General features: G+C 44.4%; 1 protein-coding gene across 1 annotated transcript; it reads left to right on the forward strand.

Moving 5' to 3' along the window:
* Positions 1–6,464: 6,464 nt before the first annotated feature.
* TNFRSF11B (TNF receptor superfamily member 11b) lies at positions 6,465–20,939 on the forward strand. Its single transcript, XM_081012999.1, has 5 exons — positions 6,465–6,723; positions 10,918–11,287; positions 16,829–17,026; positions 18,445–18,669; positions 18,892–20,939. The coding sequence occupies exons 1-5, from the start codon at positions 6,694–6,696 to the stop codon at positions 19,278–19,280; spliced, it is 1,212 nt and encodes a 403-aa protein (XP_080869125.1). The 5' UTR covers positions 6,465–6,693; the 3' UTR covers positions 19,281–20,939.
* The last annotated feature ends 2,213 nt before the right edge of the window (positions 20,940–23,152 follow it).

The following is a 23,152-nucleotide window of genomic DNA, read 5'->3' on the forward strand; positions in this document are numbered from 1 at the left end:
CAGAAAGCACTGCAGATATAGGACAGGCAGCTGAAGGAGAGGGGAAGGCTGAGGCTGCAACAGATTCACAGGAGCCTGCCAGTCCTACTGTATTCGGCTCCCCTCCTCCCTTGTCTCCAAGGTCTCAGCGACTTTTGCATGTAGCAGAGCAACAAGCACAGAGAGCGCAGCCCCCCCCCCAAGTGGGGGGGGGGGTTTAACACTGCATGGGAAACAGCCGGATGGGAAAGAGAATTGGGGGGAAGTGGGAGGCCTCGATCATCAGTTCTGGCAGGTTTCTCTGTTTGTATTGTATCAACTTTATTGCCAATCTCTGAGCTGTTGACCTGCAGCTGAACAAGCCCTGACACCCAAGCACAAGAAACCTTTCCCCTCCTGTGGTTTCCAGCAACTAGTATTCAGAAGCATAACTGACCATAGAGGCAGAGCGTAGCCATCATGGCTAGTAGCCATTGACAGCCTTTTTGCTCATGTAGGCTTTGGATTTCCTACCAGTAGCAGCATTAGGATTGCAGAATTAATCTGCATATTAGTTGGGGGGGGAGTCCTCATTCATATTTCAGTGCAAATTTCTACTAATATACGTATTTTTGCATACAGTTTTGCCAAATACAGTGGTACCTCTGGTTGCGAACAGGATCTGTTCCGGAGGCCCGTTTGCAACATGAAAAGAGCGCAACCCGCAGTGGCGTGTCTGCGCATGCGAGGGTCACGATTCGCCGCTTCTGCGCATGCGCGTGATGTCATTTTACACATCTGCACGTGCGCATGATGTCATTTTGTGCTTCTGCGCATGCGCAAGCAGTGAAACCCGGAAGTAACTCTTTCCAGTACTTTCTGGTCGCCACGGGACGTAACCTGAAAGAACGTAACATGAAGTGGACATAACCAGAGGTATGAATGTATGCACAAACGTAACACATTTTTATGTTCTTTTCACAAGTATATGCATTTATATGAATACAGTGGTACCTCGGGTTACATATGCTTCAGGTTACATATGCTTCAGGTTACAGACTCCGCTAACCCAGAAATAGTGCTTCAGGTTAAGAACTTTGCTTCAGGATGAGAACAGAAATAGTGCTCCGGCAGCGCGGCAGCAGCAGGAGGCCCCATTAGCTAAAGTGCTGCTTCAGGTTAAGAACAGTTTCAGGTTAAGTACGGACCTCCAGAACGAATTAAGTACTTGACCCAAGGTACCACTATACCTAGTACACTCATTTCTGAACACATTACTTTGCTGGAGAACAACATTGCAAAATTCAAAAAATTGCGTGTGGATGTCAAAGGATTGCTGTATTTTGGTTCATGCAATGTTTCATAGAGTGCAAATTAGGTAGGTTCACCTTTAAAATATTAACTGAGCCAAACTGCCCCCTCCATCCCTACCTTTGTGTCACCTGGGATAGCCATGGCCACATGTGGTGATATGATATTTCTCCTCTTTGCCCTCATCCTCCTGAGACTTGCCCTCCTTCGGTCAGTTTGGATGGAAGGGGGCTAAGTTTGGCGAGGCAAGGGGGAAGAGCATTTCCCTGTCAAAACTTTATGTTGCAGAAACTACTGTCGCTTCATTATTTGCGAATCGGTGTTTATGAATCTTGGGATTTATGTAAGATGTTTACGGAACCTGCGGTTGTGGTCAGGTGTTTGCCGTTGGGACCAGAGAGCAGCGAAAAAAATGCCCTGCTTTGATTTTAACAGAAGTGAATGAATCAAAGCTGAAAGTCAAAGCAAATTCAAAGCATTAAACTGGTGCGAATCCCAAAACCAAGGTTCCTGACGGAAGCAAGTGTGAGTGTTAGTGATCTTCCAAGGAAAGAGAGATCCGGGTTAGATATGATGATGGTGATAATAAGCAGAGTTGTCAATAGCTGCACACCAGGTTGATCATGGCAAATATGAACAGACCTCTGGAAAGCCAGACAAGACACTTTTGTAACCTGGAAGAAAGTTACTTATTTTTTCCCTTTCATCCGTTAGCCACAAATGACTAACCTAGGTATATGTGGTCAGGTGAGCTAGCAATGACATTTGAAGTCTTAGGACGGAACTGCATGTTCTGTGTAGCTTGGTGATTCTTTTTAGGCGTCCTTGTTGTTGTTTTCTGGAAATGCAGCCCCTAGAAGGAGTTTGGAAGGAGAGGGCAGGAAGGAGAGGTTTTGTAACCTTTCCCCTCAGGTTGTTTCCCCAAGGAGAATCCTTCCAAGCTGCCCCCACAACCACACCAATCCAGTGGGGAATGGATATGGGATCCTGTATATTCCCCCACCCCCCTCTTATGGGGCTGGGGAGTAAAAACAGCAGGAGGAGGATATTCGGCAGGAAAATTGCACAAGAGGTTAGAGTAGAGAAGGCAATTCCCCCCCCCCACACGCATGCACAAACACACACACACACACACACACACACCTCACACTGGAGATCGCTTTCAAATTGTAGCCTCAATAGCTGCATATTGCAAAAATAAAAATAAAAATGAAAACAGCCCCTTTAAAGAATCACAGGCCTACAAGCAATGCTTTGTTCCACCTTATTAGCAAGGAAACTGAAAAACATTTTCATGTATGCGACAACGGCGGCAAGAGTCCTAATAGCACAGGGATGGAAGAATGAAGAAATCCTGACTAAAGAACTGTGGCAAGAGAAACTGATGGACTATGCGGAACTGGCGAAACTGACACACAAACTACGTGATAAGGACAACTGTGATTTTAAGGAAGAATGGGAAGCTTTTACAAAGTACTTAAAGAAACAACAAAATGAACTGGACTCCTTGGCAGGTTTTGAATAAACACTAACAAACTTTTTATTGATAATAGCCAGTTAGATAAATTAAGGATCTATACAATTTTGTAACATACAGAGAATAACAGTTGTTGTTAACTTGCGACGAGACGACGGCGAAGAATGAGGCCAGGGAGAGGCTGGCACCGCAGCATAAGGCTGCTGAACACGCCCCCTCCGAGGCACCTGGTTGGATGCCTGCAGAGGGGGCGTGGGCGCCAGCCAGGTGAGGTGGAGGCAGGGGCAACCGCCCCCTGCTAGGGGCGGTGCTCGGGCTCCCGCCCACAACCACTCCCCTCTCTTCCAGGGAGGAGAGTCTTTGTTAAACCAGAGAAAGGAGCTGAGGGAAGTCTGGGGGGGGGGGTGCTTTATGGGGAGGGGGGAGGGGGAGGAGGGAAATAGGGGGGAATTAAGGATTATATGTTTTTTGATAAAATGTCTTGTTGAATTTCCTAATAAAAAATATTTTTTTAAAAAAAAGCAAGGCTGGAGTAAAGGTGGCCATATGAATCATCTGCCTTTTGTGAATGGTCATTTGAACCAACTCAGAGCAGGGGGGGTGGGCAGGAGAAGAATTTCTGAGTTATAAATAATCAGTGACAGAGAGTCTGAGGAACACCTCTCCCCCCTCTCCCCCCCCCCACTGCCTGACTTGTTGTGAAGCCTTGTGGTCACAGTGAGTTCATTTTACTTCAACCTGTGCTTGCAGTCATAGTAGCAAGATGAAAGTTGAATTGGCAAGTTTCTTCCCATTGCTGAAGTGGTGTGTTAGCCTTTCTGCATCGAGAGAGCTGTCCGCAAGTTCTTTTTTAAGTAACACATTTCTTTGTGCATATTTGCTTATCCACCTTGGTTTTTTTTTTTTAAAAAAAAAAAACCAACCCAAAACGAAACATGCATTTACATTTTCGAAACACTTGCAAAACTGCTCTGAGGCTCCGCTGTGTAGAGGAGTGTTGGTATTAACATGGGCACTAGCCAATACGTGCCTGGCTCAGCCAACTTTTCTCCAGTTCAGATTGAACCTTCCCCAAACCCACTAACCCCCGAACCACATCGCAGGACAGATAACTGTACATTTGTTTGGAGGAGGTCTGTAAATTCACTTTCAGTTTCCATCTTCCACAGTTGGTTCGTGTCTATGTTATTTTGTGAAGGAACAAATTTAAACACTGATAGACGAATCTAATGCAGTAGGCAACCTTTATCTCAACGTTTACATTAATCCCTAGCTGAAATTGTGAGCTTAATTTCTCAGCCTTGTGAATGGGGAGGGAAACACAGCCAAGGGGGAGATGAGAATAGGACATTCATGGAACAAGATGGAGACAGGCTAAAATTGCAGAGTTTTGAAAAATTGAAAAATAAAGTGCGAGATTGGCTCCATTATTATTTGATGAATGGAGGCATACAATCTGGACAAAAAAGTTGGTTTCCAGGTGGAAAAATCAAAATTGGAAACAGAACTGTTAGATCCAAAAATCAAGAATTTGTCAAGAATGTATAACTTGCTGTTGAAATGGAACACTCAGGATGAAACGGTGAAATCAGCTATGATTAAATGGGCACAAGATGTTGGACATAATATAATGATGGCTGACTGGGAACAGTTATGGACCACAGGTATGAAATTCACGGCATGTAATGCCTTAAGAGAAAATTTAATGAAAATGATTTATAGGTGGTACATGACACCAGTCAAGCTTGCAAAAATTTACCATTTGCCCGACAATAAATGTTGGAAATGTAATGAGACTGAAGGTACATTCTTTCACCTTTGGTGGACATGCCCAAGGATTAAGACATACTGGGAGATGATTTATAATGAAATGAAAAAGGTATTCAAATATACCTTCCTGAAGAAACCAGAGGCCTTTCTCCTGGGCATGGTTGGCCAATTGGTGCCAAAGAAGGATAGAACTTTTTTTATGTGTGCAACAACAGCAGCAAGAATACTCATCGCGAAGTATTGGAAGACACAAGACTTACCCACCCGAGAAGAATGGCAGATGAAGTTGATGGACTATATGAAATTGGCGGAAATGACTGGCAGAATCCGAGACCAGGGAGAAGAATTGGTGGAAGAAAACTGGAAAAAGTTTAAAGACTATTTACAGAAATATTGTAAAATTAATGAATGTTAGAAAAATGTTGGAATGAAACTATATGGCTTTAGTAGAAATGTTATAAGGAAATAAGTATAAATAGATAAATAGAGTATTAAAGGAAAAATAAGGTTAGAATGTGTTAAGATAATTATAGGATAGAAAACATAGGAAGATGGAAAGGAATTGCTGAAACAATTAACAGAAGTGGAATACAAAAAGGGAGGTGTGAGGAGGTTGTGGAAATAAGTGAATGAAAGATAAGATATTGAAATTGTTTGATTTATTTTAAACTGTTTTTGTTTTGTTTTGTTAGTTTAATGTGTTTAATGTGTCAATGTTATGTAGTGTTTTTGTATTGTATTGTATTGTTTTTGTAGTGTTTAAATCGTTGGAAAATCAATAAATATTAATTTTTTAAAAAAGAGAGAGAATAGGACATTCATCCTGAATCAGCTCTGGGGGACAATTTCAGCAGAAGAAAGAAAGACTATAGCTCAGTTGTAGAACATCTGCTTTATATGCTGAAAGTGTTAAAGGTTTAAAGGGAAAGTTTAATCTCTGTCATCTCCAGGTAGGACAAGGATGTCCCCTCCCTGAAACTCTCAAGTAGCCGCTACCATTCAGAGTTGGATATACCAAGCTACATGGATCAGTGGTCTGATGGTATACGGCAGCTTCCTTGATATGTTCCTACCCATCATCATTTTGAAATGATATTTCTATTCTGACGATTTCAAAGAAACAAGATACATGAGCCAAACAAAAATACAGTGGTACCTCGGGTTACATACGCTTCAGGTTACATACGCTTCAGGTTACACACTCCGCTAACCCAGAAATAGTGCTTCAGGTTAAGAACTTTGCTTCAGGATAAGAACAGAAATTGTGCTCTGGCGGCACAGCGGCAGCAGGAGGCCCCATTAGCTAAAGTGGTGCTTCAGGTTAAGAACAGTTTCAGGTTAAGAACAGACCTCCGGAATGAAATTAAGTACTTAACCCGAGGTACTACTGTACTTAATTCCAAAGAAAACCTGCTATAGCTGTCTTAACCCTCTTTCCCCATCTGTACTGTGGGACTAAGAATGGGCTACCTTACAGGGTTTATGGCAGGGTCAAACATAATTGAAAAAAATGTCTTGAATGCATCAATAAAAATATGGACCTTCATAGCATTGTCAACTGGATCAGGAGATAAAGTGTAAAACCATGTATCACAAAGTGAGAAGGATTGCTCGTTTCAGCTCTAGTTCAGGGCATCGGAAGCAAAAAAAAAAAAACTTTACTACCAAAAAGGGAAGACACCTTAAGGATGAGCTGGTTGCAGCAGGATATTTTTATACTTTTGTTTCTAGAACAGCCGGGCTGTGAATAACTCGCCCCTTGTTGTCCTGGAGGTGAGTTTGTTTTGGACACCCCCTCTTTGCCCAGAAAAGGGGTGGGCAGTAACACAGCAGAGGCGGTGACTGCCAGACAGTAATTAGTTAACCCATCGCTGTGCCCGGATCCTGACACTCCCTCCTTTTTTTTTTCCAGCTTGTGGTTAAATACCGCTGAAAGGAGTTGCATGAAATCATCGACAGGTTCCTTTTTTAAAAAAAAAATCAAAAAGAAATTGCTCGTGGGGAGGGAATGAGTATTCAAAGCTGAGCCAGGGTTTCCTGTTGCATGGGGCTGCAGATATATATATAAACGAGCTTTTAATGTGCTGGGCCAGTGTTCGCAAGCTGCTACGAGACCAGAGCGCTCCCTAACTGCCTGATTGCTTTCCCAGATCCCTGAGGGTTTGAAAGCAACCACAATGAACAAGTTCCTGTGCTGCACACTTGTGGTAAGTCCTTGCCCAGAGACTGACGATTGCTTTGGAACTGACACGATCAGAGCGTTGATATCATTCTCTGCTCTCCGCTGGCTGACTTTTCCTCTTCAGGTCTTTCAGTAAGCGTGCTAGCTTTCAAATCGTAGTGGGCTGCAAAGTTTTAACAAGGGATGAGACATTCCTGGCTTCTGGGGTAGGGGGTAGAGGAAGGAATTAATATGCTGCCTTTTCAAGAAATAGGTGCCTTCTAAATCTCCTAGTTCTGCCCCTCCTAAGAGAGCCTTAGGCCACTGCAGATGTTATGAATCTGTTTAATATTGTCAGGACAGTCTGTGGAGAGGAGGGCTAGAAAGAACAGGAGCAAATCTGTGAGACTGGACTGGTTTGTCAGGTACCATGTTTAATTTTATATATTGCACAAATGTATGGATATATGGGGCTCACATAGACAGAGAGCACTGGATTATCTGTCGTGGTGCTCTGATGATCTAAGGGCGGTAGCTGGATGTGGAACAGGTACTGGTGACAGACAGAGCAGAAGGTTTAAGGTACAATCCCTGGAATCTTCCCATAAAATGATCGTATGGTGAAAGATCTCTGGAGCATTGCAATTTCTGCTCTGCCACCAGTTCTCCTGATGCAAACGGTCACAGTTTGTGGATCTTCTGTGCCCAACCAGTGTGGTGTAGTGGTTAAGAGTGGTAGACTCGTAATCTGGTGAACCAGGTTTGATTCCCCACTCCTCCACATGCAGCTGCTGGGTGACCTTAGGCTAGTCACACTTCTTTGAAGTCTCTCAGCCTCACTCACTTCACAGAGTGTATGTTGTGGGGGAAGAAGGGAGAGGAGAATGTTAGCTGCTTTGAGACTCCCTAGGGTAGTGATAAAGCGGGATATCAAATCCAAACTCTTCTTCTCTTCAACTGGGCAAATGTCTCTTACTGGCTCCCATTGCATGTGTGGAGATGTATGTTAAAGAGAATGGGACAGCTCTTTCACTCATAAGGAGATCCACTGAACATCGACACTGCCAGGTGTGCCCCAAAATCAATGGGTTGGAATGTCTGTTATTTTTGCAATCTCCTTTACCCTTTTCTCTGATTTACCCTCTCTCAGATGTACATTAGGGAGACATTTATTTATGCCCCACTCTGGGAAAGCTAAGAATCCAAAATCTATGGGCAGTAGTCAAGTAGGTTATAATCTGAGTAAACCCATTGAAATCAATAGACCTAAGTGAATTGTGTCCATCAACATCAAGGGTCTTCTCTGAGTGTGATTAGCACCGATTACAACCTTACAAATATATTTTAAAAGTGATCTCATAGCTGAGAATAGTTTGCCTTGTGACTAATCAACCCAAGTGATGTTTGATGTTACCTAGAAGTTCTGCAACGTGGAGCTACAGCTGATCAGATAACTGTGAATGCTTCCTGTTATCTGTCTGCTTTGCTTCATGTGAGCATTCGGTAGATCATGTATTCAGTGAGTTATTATTGCCAATCATATAGAAACACTTAGGACAAAGGGATTTTCTGCTTCTTAAAAATGGGACTCAGCCCACTGGGTATGTTCCCCTGTATAAGCCCCATTTCTCAGTGGGTTCTGCCCCATTAAAAACAACAACAGTATACTCAATATGAAAAGAAGAACAGAAATCAACTTCCCAGTAGTTTGCATAAACTGAATTCATTATTAGAATGATGTTAGGATTGAAAGTCATCTCTAAATACTGGCAATTCTTGTTAGCAGATCAAACAATATAAATTGTGTGTGTGGGTGTATCCCTTTCACAGGGACCTCTCTTCTGACTGAGGGGATGACTCCTGACAGGTTTCAGATTGACAGCTGCAGTGGTTCCCCTGCAAAGAGAACTGTTTTGGTGTGGGTACATTAGGAATCAGGGTGTGTGAGAAAAAAGAGCATGGTTTCTTAGAAAAAGTGAGGACAGTATTCGTCTCCCAGCAAGAAACATGTTACCCCAAGGGTCTTTGGTAGGGATTAGCTTCCCCACAACAGGTTTTCAGGTACACAGCATGTTCTCCCTCAGATAAATACCTCTCTCCATTGACTTGCATAGGGAAAAGGTGGCGGGAAAATGGCATAAAACCCCCAGGAAAGACATAAACCCTCAGAGAAGGGGGAAATGTCACTTTCCAGCAAGGATCCAGTGGGTCATTGGTTTTGGGTGGGCTTCTGTCCCCTCACGGGTTTTCGGTAACATGCTGGCATGGAAAGGGGAAGGCAAAAACCCAGGTGAAAAATAGATCCAGGTTTAGAAGCCACAGATATCAGAAAACTAGATCCTGGATACAAACAAACAGGGGCAAGGACTATCGCCCTGTATGTCCTGCTTCTGAGATCTCACTGGTCACCCACTGCTGGAAAAACATTGGTGGCTCAATGGATCTTGGGCCCCATTTGCACTTGTATTATGTAGAGCAGTGAATAGCAAGATGAAATATTTTAAAAAAAAATTTAAAAAATGTCCAGTGGCACCTTGTTGTTGTTGTTCTTGATTAGTAATTTAGTTGTGTCTGACTCTTTGTGGCCCCATGGACCAGAGCACACCAGGCACTCCTGTCTTCCACTGCCTCCCGCAGTTTGGTCAAACTCATGTTCCTAGGACACTGTCCAACCATCTCGTCCTCTGTCATCCCCTTCTCCTTGTGCCCTCAATCTTTCCCAACATCTTTTCCAGGGAGTCTTCTCTTCTCACGGGGTGGCCAAAGTATTGGAGCCTCAGCTTCAGGATCTGTCCTTCCAGTGAGCACTCAGGGCTGATTTCCTTAAGAATGGATCGGTTTGATCTTCTTGCAGTCCATGGGACTCTCAAGAGTCCAGCACCATAATTGAAAAGTATCAATTATACGGCGATCAGCCTTCCTTTTGGTCCAGCTCTCACTTCCATACATCACTACTGGGAAAACCTTAGAGACCAACTAAGATTGTTCTTGGTATAAGCTTTCGTGTGCATGCAGACTTCTTGGACACGAAAGCTTATACCAAGAACAAACTTAGTTGGTCTCTAAGGTGCCACTGGACAAATTTTTTTTATATATATTTATTTCGACTGCGTCAGACCAACACGGCTACCTACCTGAATCAGTGAATAGCACAGTTTAGGGATTTGACTTTGGATCCCATCCAGACTTTGACAGTCCTTTTCAAAGGCAAAGGAGACACCAGGATGGGTTTGTGATGCAAAACAGAGGCTGCTTTATTTGTTTCTTTCAGTAAATCCAAACATTCTTCTGCGGTCTGCGTGAAACCCCAAAGCCAAGACATATAATAATGTTTTTGTATGCTGAAAAACTAGTTTCTTTACTTTCACAAGGCTGTGATTGAAGGGAAAGATGCCTGTAGGAGCTTTGGCTGTCTTTGCAATTGTCATCCAAATCCACATTTATTTCACACGAGTGGGTGGAGCTCAAATGTCATTTGACTTCCGTTTGGAGATCAGTGCGAAAGATCCAATAGAAAAGGAAATCAATATAATGTCATTTCCCTTTCAAAATCCTTTTATCTGGGGGGAGGAGAGACAATAAACCCCCTGTTGATCCTGGGATATTTTTGAAAACACGAAAACTGTAGTTTTTTAAACCAGAACTTTGCAACAACATCACAATGTTTGTTAAGGGTACTACAGGCCATTTAACAGTGCTGTAAGTTATATGAGTTGCTGTGGCAGAAAAAATATTTAATCATTAATGTTAAGAAAGGAAGATGAAGGTTATGTATTGTTAGCTGCTCTGAGCCCGGCTTCGGCTGGGGAGGGTGGGATATAAATTATTATTATTATTATTATTATTATTATTATTATTATTATTCTGTACTGTATATGAGCATTTCTAAGATGCCCACTTCCTGTCCCTCATGAATCTCTGCCTTGTTGCAAATCCTTCACCGTTTGACTGTTTTCCATATGGCACACACAAACACATACAAATAAAACTGCATCATTCGAAGTTGCCTTATATCTGCCCTCAAAACAATGCGACCCACTCCAAGTTCCCTCTCTGCGGGGTGTTTGGAGGGTGGCCACAAGGGGCAGGGCCTTTTTAGTGGTGTCCCTCTGTCTCTTGACACCTGTTTGGCACCGGCTTTAAGGGCAATGCCTCTGAGAAATGTAAACCGCAACAGTGATACCACCAGTGTGTTGCCAACCATGTAACCTAAAACACTGTGTTGTGTCTCTTCTGCTAGCTGCTGGACATATCTGTGAAATGGACTGTCCAGGAGGACTTTCCCCCAAAGTACCTCCATTATGACTCGGAAACCTCCCGTCAGATATTGTGTGACCAGTGTCCCCCCGGAACCTACGTCAAGCAGCATTGCACGGCTTCTTCGAAGACTGAGTGTGCCCCCTGCCCGGGTCAGTTCTACGCAGACGAATGGAACAGCAACGATGAGTGCCAGTACTGCAACGTGGTGTGCAAGGAGCTGCAATACGAGAAAGTCGAATGCAGCAGCACCCAGAATCGTGTTTGCGAGTGCATCGAAGGGCGGTACCTCGAACTGGAATTCTGCTTGAAGCACACAGCATGTCCGCCGGGATATGGTGTTGCTGAGAAAGGTATGTGCCTGTTTCCCAGAGATGGCCTCGTGCCTGTTCGCCTGGGGCGAGGAAGAAACTTCACCAGGAAACCAGACCAGGAAGATTACACACACACACCCTTTGGTATACAGTGGTACCTCGGGTTACAGACGCTTCAGGTTACAGATGCTTCAGGTTACAGACTCCGCTAACCCAGAAATAGTACCTCAGGTTAAGAACTTTGCTTCAGGATGAGAACAGAAATTGTGCAGCGGCAGCAGGAGGCCCCATTAGCTATAGTGGTACCTCAGGTTAAGAACAGTTTCAGGTTAAGAACGGACCTCCAGAACGAATTAAGTTCTTAACCCACCTTTAGCTGTGCTAAACTCCTGTTGAGGTGCATAGGATTCAGTGTCAGTGTGGTATAATCTGGCTGGCGGTCAGGATCCGGAGCAAGTCAACAAGGATCCAGAGTGCCAGAGGAAGATGAATGCGGTCTGAGACAGACAGCAGGGTCAGGATACAGAGAGGCTGAAACAAGGGAGGGGAGTCTGTTTAACACTTTCGCTCACAGACAACTTGCTCAGTTTAAGGGTCCAAGCCTGGGGCAACAACTGTATGGTTTTATTTATTAGACAAGATGCATGTACCGTTTGATTGCAAATAGAACCTACCGAAAAAGAGACAAGAATAAAAGGACAAATTACAAACAAGGATTTAACAAACTCAAAATAGAATTAAAACTAACAGTTAAGATAAAAACAGACTAAAACGCACACAGGCTTTCATCCACATGCCTGGATAGGCTTGCCTGAACAAAACTGTCTTTATCAGGAACTGCAAAGCAAAGGTGTCAATTGGTGGGGAGTTCCAGTGTTCATGTGCTGCCTGCAACAAGAATAGGTCAGTTTCTTACAAACGCAGAACATATCTGCGGCACCTGTAAACAGTGCCCGTTCCCCAGATCAAAGCAGTCGAGTAGACATATATGAGGACTGCGTATGTCTTGCTTTTCAGAGAACAGCCTCCTCTTTAAAGGAGTCCTCTGTCCCGTTCAAATCCTGTTGCAAACGGCTAGAACCCTAATACCAAGTTGCCTTGCCTTGCTATTTAAATTGCAGTTACCCATTCTAAATTTGCAGCTGTGCATATGAATCAGCCTATGCAGATTCCATGCAAATCGGCATCTTCTTCTTTCCTTCCTTGCCCTAAGAGGACACTGGTGCATGGAGTCGTGCTGACTCAACGGTGCAAAGAGTAAGGCATCTTGGCTTGCGCTCCTGTACAGCTTTTTGGAATGACAGGAGGTGGGTTGGGGGTTTGGTAGTTTGTTAACTTTAGTGGACTTTATTTTTTTATTATTTTGCAAGGCTGGCTTACGTCAGACATAGTGAACCTGTGGCCTTCCAGATGTTGTTGGACTTGAAATCTGCGATAGCCCCAGCTGATAGTCAGGGATGATGGGAGCTGCAAACAAGAATTGCCTCAAGTCCCATATCCCTGGTTCACAGTTATGAAATTGCCTGCATGGATTGCAAGGCAAATGTAGCCCAACAGCAGCCTAGTCAAAATTTTCCAAAGCATCCTGGTTTTGCTGCCTGGGTGCAACTACAAAACCAAAACACACACACACAGTTGTGTAGCTCTCACATAGAGACCCTTGCATAGCTTTCAACTTTCGAATACACCCAGAGGCAATGCATGGATCGCAAATTTATTGCAGTGCCTGTGAAAAACAGCCGTTGTCCTCCTAAACATCTCGCTGGACTGCTGCCAAAAGTGATGTTGCTCACAGTAGCAAAATGTTCTGCTCTTACTGTAATGGGTAATTTAATGGCACCAGCAAATTGCCTTCTAATGAGAAACATGATGGATTGACCTCATTCACAGGGACATTATCTGGGATGCAGTATTTATGGGTTATAACTAATAACATTTTTCATGGGGGAAGAGTGCTGCTTCAAGCCTCTGTGCGCCTTGACAAACAGCAGAAGTGTGGACTGATATAGCACCCAGAGAGTAATTATAACAATATTAGTGTAATAGCAAAAGTCATCGCAAATGTGTGGCAGTAATTAATTACCAATGTCGCGAATAGATACTCCTAGAAAAGCATATATATATATATATATATATGCACACGCGCAGCCAGTAATTCTCAAACTGGTAATATTGTGCATTGCTAGAAAGGATAGAGACCACAGCGATAGATTTTTAACAACAAAAACAGGAGTGGGGGGGGGGAGAGACAGATAAAAGAGGTCACGTGTTCTTTATTGATGGAAATTAATACTGCCACCGAAGAGCACTATCTAGAAAATAAAGACTAAAGGAATCCTTGTCTAGCAACAACAACAAAAAGATGTGCAGAAACTTTATGGATCTGCTTGAAAATGGCCCGGCACATACTAGTTTCATCATTTTGTGAAGCTAAGGAGGAGTGAAAACCAGTCTCCTACTTCATTTCAGTTCCAGATGCAAAGTGTGGGTTTTTAATATATTTCTTTTGCTGCAAAAATATTAGCTAGCTGCATATAAAGTGGCTTCCAGAATGCCCGGAGGTGTGAAAATCCTCATAAATTGTACTTTAAACTACAGCTACATTCTAGACATTGGATTAAATGCTTTCAGCATGCCAAACAGGAAATATAAAAATATTTACATGAGCTCATGTAATGCATTCTTCCAAAATACATTCATTCATTTTGGGGACTGGGAAAGAGACCCGTGTACATCTGTTCTCCCCTCCCCCTCATGTGTGGTTTGATCAATCCATTGTTTCCTGTTGTGCAAAAAAACTTCAGGCTGTTATTTAAGCAGTCCCTCCATTCCAGGATTACAAACCGGTTTTGTTCTAGTAAGCAATGCTAGTTCAAAGGCCTTGCTGAAACCATAATCTGCCAGTCTGGATGTAACTGCAAACTATGGTTTGATCAAACCAGGAATTAATGTGTTAAGCCCTTCAGTTGAAGAGTGGAAGGAAGGAGCATAGGAAGGAAGGAGTATGCAAGCACTAGATCCATTGCTGGAAGATTGAATGCAACCCATTGACTGCATTCAGACTAATGCTGTGAACTACCCTGACATAGAAATTCCACAGAAATGGGGCCAGTTCTGAAAAGGCCCTGCTGCTAGGTCCTGCACATAACAGTTGACAAGGGAATATAGAACAGAGGGTAACTCACACAGGGACCACTGATTTATAGCTCAACCCATGCTCTTTACGAGCTTAAAAGTGAACACTAGAATTGAAGGCTAGAAATTTACTGGCAATCAGGGTGACATACTCCTAGAGTTTCTGTTTCGTTGAATATGGATGGATCGCAATTCTTGCTTTTCTGTGAGAAGCTATGTATCTTAATAACCATGACAGCATTTGTTCCCTAACTGCACATTTAATTCATCATTGTAGATCTTTTAGTAAAGGACAGAACCCCAACTTTCTTGCTCTCCAGGATCCTAAAAATATTTTCATCCATACACAACACCTTCTGTGTTGATTGCTTTACAACAGCAGTTTAATCAAATATGCATTCCTTAGAATTATTTTTTATTAAATATTAGCATCATATTTTTAGGGCACATACAATAATCCAGCCAGGCCCAAAGAGGAGAATCAATGCATATTCTTCACTGTGTCACATTCCTGAGCTATTCCTTACCTTTAAAGTCTTTGGAAACTCATTTAAGTGTATCCAGCAGCATAATTTACCTACAGAACTCTAATTTCATACTCTAGCTCAAATCTATATCAACTAAGTGCAAGCAAGAGCTTTCATTTACATAGGAAAGGCAGAAAATGCCAGCTTGATTTGAAAAATGCAACACCTGTTTTAATTCTATCGCCATTTATGTCGGAATGGGAAGCTGCTCAGAAGGGGCTTAAATCAGCCCTGTCCAATTTGCAGCCACGAACCACAGACCATCAGGTGTTTGATAAGCCCTTCATTTGAGTTAAATCCAGATTGCCTGCACAGGCTGGGTTTATTAAGCCACCCAGCAGGTTTTAACACATGGCTGGCATGTCACATTGAACGTGAGCGTGACAAGCCAGATTTTAAGGGAAAGAAGGCATTTCATTGAGTTATCCAATGCACTGGTTTCGGTGCCCTGGTGAAAGAACTCCTTCAAAGTTTGCGAAAAGAAATGCCATCGTCCATGGGCAATGCCAGCTCTGCTCCAGGTTTGAGAAGACCTTGGGCAAAAATACCACCCATGGCCCCTTATCTTGGTGCCCTCCCTGGCAGGGGCAGAAGATCTGGACTCCAGGGAGTGCACCATAGCTGTTGCTGCCACTGCATTCCTTGCAGGCTGGATCTTTTGATCCTGTGGATCCTACCACCCAAGGTGGTCTCCTCACCTCACCTCACCTCACCTCACCTCACCTCACGCTTGGGCCAGCCCTGACGCTTCCTTCACCTTGGCAGCCCATCTCCTATCCTTGCTCCTGACTCAGACCTTCACTCGTCCATTCTTCACTGGAGAAGGGGTGCCTCAGGTGCGGAAATATCTTGGGCCAGCCCTGCTCTGGGTCACTGTGGGGAAATAGAAAATGGCAGCTCATCGTGTGTTGATGTGGTGGGGCTTCAGGGCAGGTATATGCTGGGCTGGTCCATAGGAATCAAACCTAGTAGCCAAGCAACTTTTTCCAACTGTCTGAGCGGAGTTGACTTTGGACCAGCTCTGGAGTATCAGAGTTGGACTTCTAGGGTTTATTTTTTACTGATCTCCACCAGTCCCATGTTCATTTAACTAAGGTGGGTGCCTGCCCACAGCATGTGGTGTCCTGTTGCACCAACCAAGTTCCATGTGAACCTTTTCCTTGTCCAGATTCCATATCTGAATATTCCACATTTAAAAACTGCCTAATGGGCTAGTTTTAAATATGTAGGGAGCTTTAGACTTGAAGAAATCACATTAGGAAGAACTTTCTCACATTAGGAAGTACGTTTTGGCAATAAGAGCTGTTCTCCCTCGGAAGATGGACTGTCTGTCATTGGAGGTTTTCAAACAGAGGTTGAACGGCTGTCTGTCCAGGATTCTTTAGCTATGATTCTTGCATTGCATGGGGTTAGCCTAGATCAGTGTTTCCCAACCTTGGGCCTCCAGCTGTTTTCGAACTACAATTCCCATCATCCCTGACCACTGGTCTTGCTAGCTGAGGATTATGGGAGTTGTAGTCCAAAAACAGCTGGAGGCCCAAGGTTGGGAAATACTGGCCTAGATGACCCTCAAGATCCCTTCCAGCTCTACAGTTCGATAAATAATGCGTTCTTCCACCTACATTTGAAAGTGGCTCAGTGCCTTGGGGCATGCACTGTCCCATGTGAGACTTCTGAATGTGCCATTTACAAAAACAAAGCAGATGAGATTTAAAACATTAATTGGCGAAGCTGTCCTGGGAAATGAGCTTCCCCCTTTGAAAGAGAATCTTTGGGAACACACAAATCAGGCACTTATCTGATTGCTTTTCCGCTCCGTCTTTCATGCTGCCTTTCACCATATATATAAGAAGCCCCTGAAGTGCTGTATACAAAGTGATTGCCAAGCGTATTTATTGTCTCTTTCTTTTGTCCCAAGGTACCCCTGAAAGTGACACGGTTTGCGAGAGATGCCCAGAAGGCTATTTCTCCAATGAAACGTCATCCAAGGAAGCTTGTCAAAAGCACACCAACTGCAGCGCGCTGGGTCTCAAAATGGTGCGCAAGGGAGACGCCACACGTGACAATGTTTGCCAGGGAGAAAAAAGTGACAGATCAGATCAGAAGTGTGGAATCGGTACGTGCCAGTTTACCAGTTGTTGTATTTCTACTAATTAAGTTTTGTGCTTCAAAGCAACAAATAGTTTTCAGCTGACTGATGTGAAATAGAAGTTGTTCTCTATGTAGCTTGCTGGGTGGGGCAGAACTGCTACACGACCTTCCCAGCAGGTGGGTCACCATTGCTTAACCCAAGGGAATGCAGAAGAGCTGAAGTTGGAATGGTGCAAACACACTGGCAGGAACACTGGATTGATTCTGCCAGTGTGTTTGCACTGCGCCAACCTTCCCACCACCATAAGAACATAAGACGAGCCTGCTGGATCCAGCCAACAGCCCATCTAGTCCAACATCCTATTCCCACAGTGGCCAGCCCAATACCTGTAGGAAACCCCCAAGCAGGGCCTGTGTAAAATAGAACTCCCCTACTTACGTTGAATACCAGCAACTGATATTCAGAAGCATGTCTGCCTCCAACTCTTGAGGCAGATCATAGCCATCATGCCTAGTAGCCATCAAAAGCCCTCTCCTCCATGAATTCGTCTAATCCTCTTTTCGCCTCGCTCATCCTTTCTGGTAAACAATAGCAATCCTCCGGTTGTGAAGCTAGTGTACCAGCTCTGCTCCTCATCCAAAGTGACACTTCTGAAAGCATTTCATTAGCTTATGGTAGTGAATCTTTGGGTCCCTAGGCGTTGCTTGACTCCAACTCTGGAAAGTACCTCCAGCTGGTAGTTTCCATAGCAACCAGTCGCTTGTACTCTTTAGTCATGCAGAGATACACCTGAGCGTGAGAGCCATTAACTTAACAAAAAGTTTTGGGCCGCTTGAGCAATCTTTTTCTACAGAATGAAGCCACAAGCTTGGGGGTGCACCCCCAAGATTCTATGCAGACTAATGAGAGTGTCGGACCAGGACCAGGGAGAGACCAGGGTTCAAATCTCCCCATGCCATGAAGTTCACTGGGTGCCCTTGGGCCAGTCACCATCATAGCTGTCAACGTTTCCCTTTTTTTAAGGGAAATTCCCTTATTCCAAATAGGATTCCTCGCAAGAAAAGGGAACAGTTGACAGCTATGGACCATCTCTCACCCGAGCCTACCTCACAGGGTTGTTGTGGGGATTAAATGAGGAAAGAGGGAACCATTTACGCCACCTTGAGGTCCTTAGAGGAAAAGGTAGCATATACATTTAATGAATAAATAACACAGGTCAAAGTGTAGTTTCACAGAATCCAGGCTTATTTACTCAGGAAGCAAGTCTCATTGTGTTCAATAGGGTTTACATCCAAGTAAGCATGCAGAGGACTGCAGCCTTGGTAGAGCAATACTGGGGATTTTTTATGCTTTTCAAAAAGGCACAGGTGCAATGTTTGGATGGCTGATCCAGACCAGGCAGACTTTGAAAGATCAATACACTTCTTCTTCTTTTTCTTTAGATGTGACCTTATGTGAGGAAGCATTCTTCAGGTTTGCCGTTCCAACAAAACTCACGCCCAACTGGCTGGACATGCTAAGGGATAGTCTGCCAGGTATAAAGGTCAACACAGAAACTACAGAAAGGCTCAAACAAAGGCACAGTCCTCAGGAACAGACCTTTCAGCTACTGAAATTATGGAAGGAGCAGAACAATGACCACACTGCGGTCAAGAACATTAAGCAAGGTAAGGCCAGTATACAAGGAGAGCGGTGTATGCATACACTGAGCAGGCTCACATTTATTTATGAACTCTTCTTCCTTGGAGGTTTTTAAGCAGAGGTTGGATGGCCATCTGTCATGAATGCTTTGGCTGAGATTCCTGTATTGCAGAGGGTTGGGCTCCCTTCCAACTCTACGATCCTGTTAGTCCACGAAACAAACCACCTTCTCTATTTGTCTTTCGCAGGCATTGACCACTGTGAAAACAGTGTCTCAAAACACATTGGCCACCTCAACATCACCTTTGAGCAGCTCAGCATCCTGATGGAAAATTTGCCAGGGAAGAAAGTGGGGAAGGAAGAAGTCGGCCGTATTCTGAGGCTGTGCAAATCTTCCGAGCCGATTCTCAGGCTTCTCAGCTTGTGGAGAGTAAAAAATAGAGACCAAGACACCATCAAGGGCTTGACGTATGGGCTGAAGCATTTGAAAACATACCATTTCCCCAAGACGACAATCCAAGGCCTCCGGAAGGTGGTCAAGTTCCTCCACAGCCTCTCGATGTACAAATTATACCAGAAGCTTTTCTTAGAAATGCTCGGAAACCAGATCCATTTGGTGAAAGTGAGGCGTGCATAGTTTTAGCTATCCAATATTTCATACTCCACTTGCTGCTAGCAATAACGATTACATTTTTGTATGTGGATTGGGAGGGGGAATGTTTTTTCTATATTATGCTTATTTATATTTATACGTCTGACTGGGATAGCTCAGAGCTATCCCAGATCATTTTAAAATAATAATAATAATATTTTTGTTGTTGTTACATTAAGCTCCTGATCTGGAATCTTAGGACGTCCAAGATTTCCAGTGAAATCAAACCGATGTGCAGAGAAATACCAGAACAAATATTTGCTATTTATATTCACTGAACTCCAGAATGTTGTACATATTTATTAACTTGAATGGCCACAGTTTGAGATTAAGGGTAGAAACAGATAACACACTTGCTGAGAGGTCAGAACCGCAGCATCCCATATGGTGAATCTGTGGGGTGGGGTGGAGAACAAGGGTGTCATTTCCTGGGGGCAGCTGCTCTTCCACTCGCTCCCCCAACTTAGTTCTTACTCAGATGCTCAAAAGAGTGTTTGAAGGCACCAACTGAGCAGGGCAAGTCTAGCCAGCCTGGTTATGCTTTGGTTATGCTTTGAACTACCGTATTTTTCACTCCTTAAGACGCACCTGACCATAAGACACACCTAGTGGATTTGTGTTTTTGCGCCATTGTTGCCCCACACAACAGTGGGTGCGTGATTTTTTTGGTGCAGGCTGTAGCCATGGACGTGCTATGTAATCTGATGGTGATTTTGGGGTGACCCAATGCAAAAATCCTGAGGATCCATGGGCTTTTACCTCCTCCCTCCCAGGCAGCCTCCTTTATCTCTAGCATCCCTTATCTCCCTCCCCGATCCCTTGCCGATCAGCTGCTTCCTTTCAATACTCCCTTCCCTCTTGTTTGCCTTAGTGTCTTTTCCTTAGCTGGAGCAGTTTTTTGCTTTGGAAAAAAAAAATGATCTGCTTTTCGCCCCTGGGCAATTCGGCTCCAGGGACCACGCATTTGCTCTATAAGACGCACAGACATTTCCCTTTACCTTTTAGGAAGAAAAAAGTGTGTCTTATGGAGCGAAAAATACAGTACGTTCCCATCACTCCATCAAGCACAGCACCAGGGATGATGGGAGCTGTGGTCCACAGAATCTACAGGTCGACCCCCATTGTAGGTGATTCAGGGCCAATGTTCACACCCATGCCAACATCCCCTTCACTCCTGGCCTTTGCATGGTGAGCATGAACCCCCGATAGGAACTCTGAAGTATGTCCTCTTGAACATGCTTAGTAGGGTCCTCCCCAGCACTGGGAACTAGGGTTGTGCAAGATTCGAACCCAGTTCTCCTTCAGGCCTTCACACTCAACACACAAAAGCAAGATGCAGAGGCCTCTGTTTGCCGCGCCAATGTACCCACCCCAGTTTGCAGTCTTGTGCCTTTTTCCCCCAGTGCCTATATAGAGCTCGAGTTTTAGATTATTTCTCAGGAACACCCCTATCTCTGGTACAGAGCAGGATCCAAAGCAGTGTGAGGCGCTGCTTGACTCACGCACAAGAGCTTTTCAGCTCCCTCTTCAAGTGGCAGCTCCACATTAGCCTCCCTGCCCCCAAAAAACCCTCCCTTCCCAACCTCTAATGCAGCAGTTCTCAACCTGTGGGTCCCCAGATGTTGTTGGACTACAACTCCCATCATCCCTGAGCTCTGGCCTTGCTAGCTAGGGGTGATGGGAGTTGTAGTTCAACAACAACTGGGGACCCACAGGTTGAGAAAGGCTGCTCTAACACATACACACACACACACACACACACACACACACACACCAACCATCTTTCCCCTAAACTAAATTAAAAATGCTTCCAAATACCAGTTGTTGGAAACCACAGGAAGGGTGAGTAACCCTGTACTCCTATCCTGCTTGTGGATTTCCCACAAGCATTTGGGTGGCCGCTGTGAGAACAGGATCCTGGACTTGATGGGCCATTGGTCTGATTCAGCAGGGCCTATTTCCTAGGTATGAAATATTGCCATCCAAAGGATTTCCCCCCTTCTCCTAGGTGCAAGTGCTCACACATAGTGGATATGAATCTGCCCCGGGCCCCAAAAATGCTTAAAAAGGACCTTCTAAAAGTTGTGTGTTTGGGGTTTATTTGTGGGGTTTGGGGGTTAATAATAATAATAATAAATATTGACAAAAGTCAGCCTTTGAACCATGCTGCAAACCTTACCTTCTCCCTGAGTAAAATACTTGGTTCTTTTTAACAAAATTGAAAAATAGTGCCTCTGTGTACGAGGCAGGGCTGTCTTAAGCATATGCGGTGCCGGGGTGCAACGATCCGCGTGGCACCCCTCCCCCTGGTTGCCCAGTCCCAGGCGTGCAGGAGAGCGGAGCCAGCTGGCCACCTCAGCGTCTCGCTGGATTGGTCACCCCCGAACTCACGGCAACAGAAGAGCCCACCGCGGCGCTCCAACTGACGGGCCGTCTCTTCCCCAGACTCAACTCTCGGGCCCCGGACTCTCGGCCTGGCGCCCCTGAGAGTCCAGCACCCGGGTGCCTCACACCCCTAGCGCCTATGGGTAAGACGGCCCTGGTACCGGGTGTAGAACAATGGGGTGCTCAACTGAGCAGGGACACAGTAAGGCAGGGGTGACCTCTTGCTGTTGTGGACTGCAGTTCCCATCACCCCTGATCATTGGGCATGTTTGCTGGGGGTGATGGGAGTTGTAGTTCAAAACAACTGGATGGTATTGCATTGGCCGGCCCTGCAACAATCATTGCATAGATTGTCGTGGGCCAACTTTTAATGCTGACCGAATTGCAGTGTTAGGAAGCTTTTCATCTGTTTCCACCCTCAAAGGAGAGAGAGAAAGAAAAAGTAATGGATTGTACACTGTCTATTTTCAAGCTAAAGGGAATGAGGAGGTGTATTTATAAGCTGCACATATGTGATGTTTCATATTGGACCCATCCTTCCTTCTTATTCTGTGGATTTTTAAAGATTGTTTCTTAGGTTCGTCTGTATAGGTTGAGAGGTCTCGTGGATGTAATTTCCTAATTCAGCTCATTTTTTAAAAAATAATGTTATATGGTGGAAATATATCATAAACAAGCTGTATATGAAGTATTGTTTCAGAAGATGAATGTACCATATTTAAAAAGGTGGATTTCCAGGTTGGATGTTGATCATGTTTTATAAACCATTTTTTTCCATAATAATATGACTTGTGTGGTCTTTTGGGCCGTTCACACAGAAGTGGAGAGTTGCAAGGGTCATCTAGTCCAACCCCCTGCAATGCAGGAACCACAACTAAGTTAATGTCAATAATAATAATTTATTATTTATATTCCACCCATCTGGCTGGGTCTCCCCAGCAATTCTGGGTGGTTTCCAACAAAAGATTAAAAGTACATTAAAACATCAGTCATTAAAAACTTCCCTAAACAGGGCTGCCTTCAGAAAGTTATCTCCTTGACATCTGGTGGGAGGGCATTCTACAGGGTGGGGGCCACTACCGAGAAGACCCTCTGCCTCGTTCCCTGTAACTTCGCTCCTCGCAGTGAGGGAATCACCAGAAGGCCCTCAGAGCTGGACCTTAGTGTCCAGATTGAACAATGAGGGTGGAGACACTCCTTCAGGTATACTGGACCGAGGCTGTTTAGGGTTTTAAAGGTCAGCACCAACACTTTGAATTCTGCTCAGAAAGGCACTGGGAGCCAATGTAGGTCTTTCAAGACCAGTGTTATGTGGTCTCAAGACTTCAGCTCAGAAGAACCTCCCATACCCGAGCCTGCACCCTAACAGCCGTTTTTCCTTAAGACTGAGGAACCAAAGGCCTTCCACAATAGCTCACCAGGCCACTGGCTCAGGTGAGAGGCTATGGAACAGAGGAGGAATGCCTCTCTTC

This window comes from Podarcis pityusensis, assembly GCF_964106645.2.
Source record: "Podarcis pityusensis genome assembly, chromosome: 7".
NCBI classification, from domain to species: Eukaryota; Metazoa; Chordata; class Lepidosauria; order Squamata; family Lacertidae; genus Podarcis; species Podarcis pityusensis.

Coding starts and splice junctions, on each gene's coding strand:
- TNFRSF11B (XM_081012999.1), top strand. CDS start 6,694: ATGAACAAGTTCCTGTGCTGCACACTTGTG. Junction 11,288..16,828: donor ATATGGTGTTGCTGAGAAAG/GTATGTGCCTGT, acceptor TTTTGTCCCAAG/GTACCCCTGAAAGTGACACG. Junction 17,027..18,444: donor AGATCAGAAGTGTGGAATCG/GTACGTGCCAGT, acceptor CTTTTTCTTTAG/ATGTGACCTTATGTGAGGAA.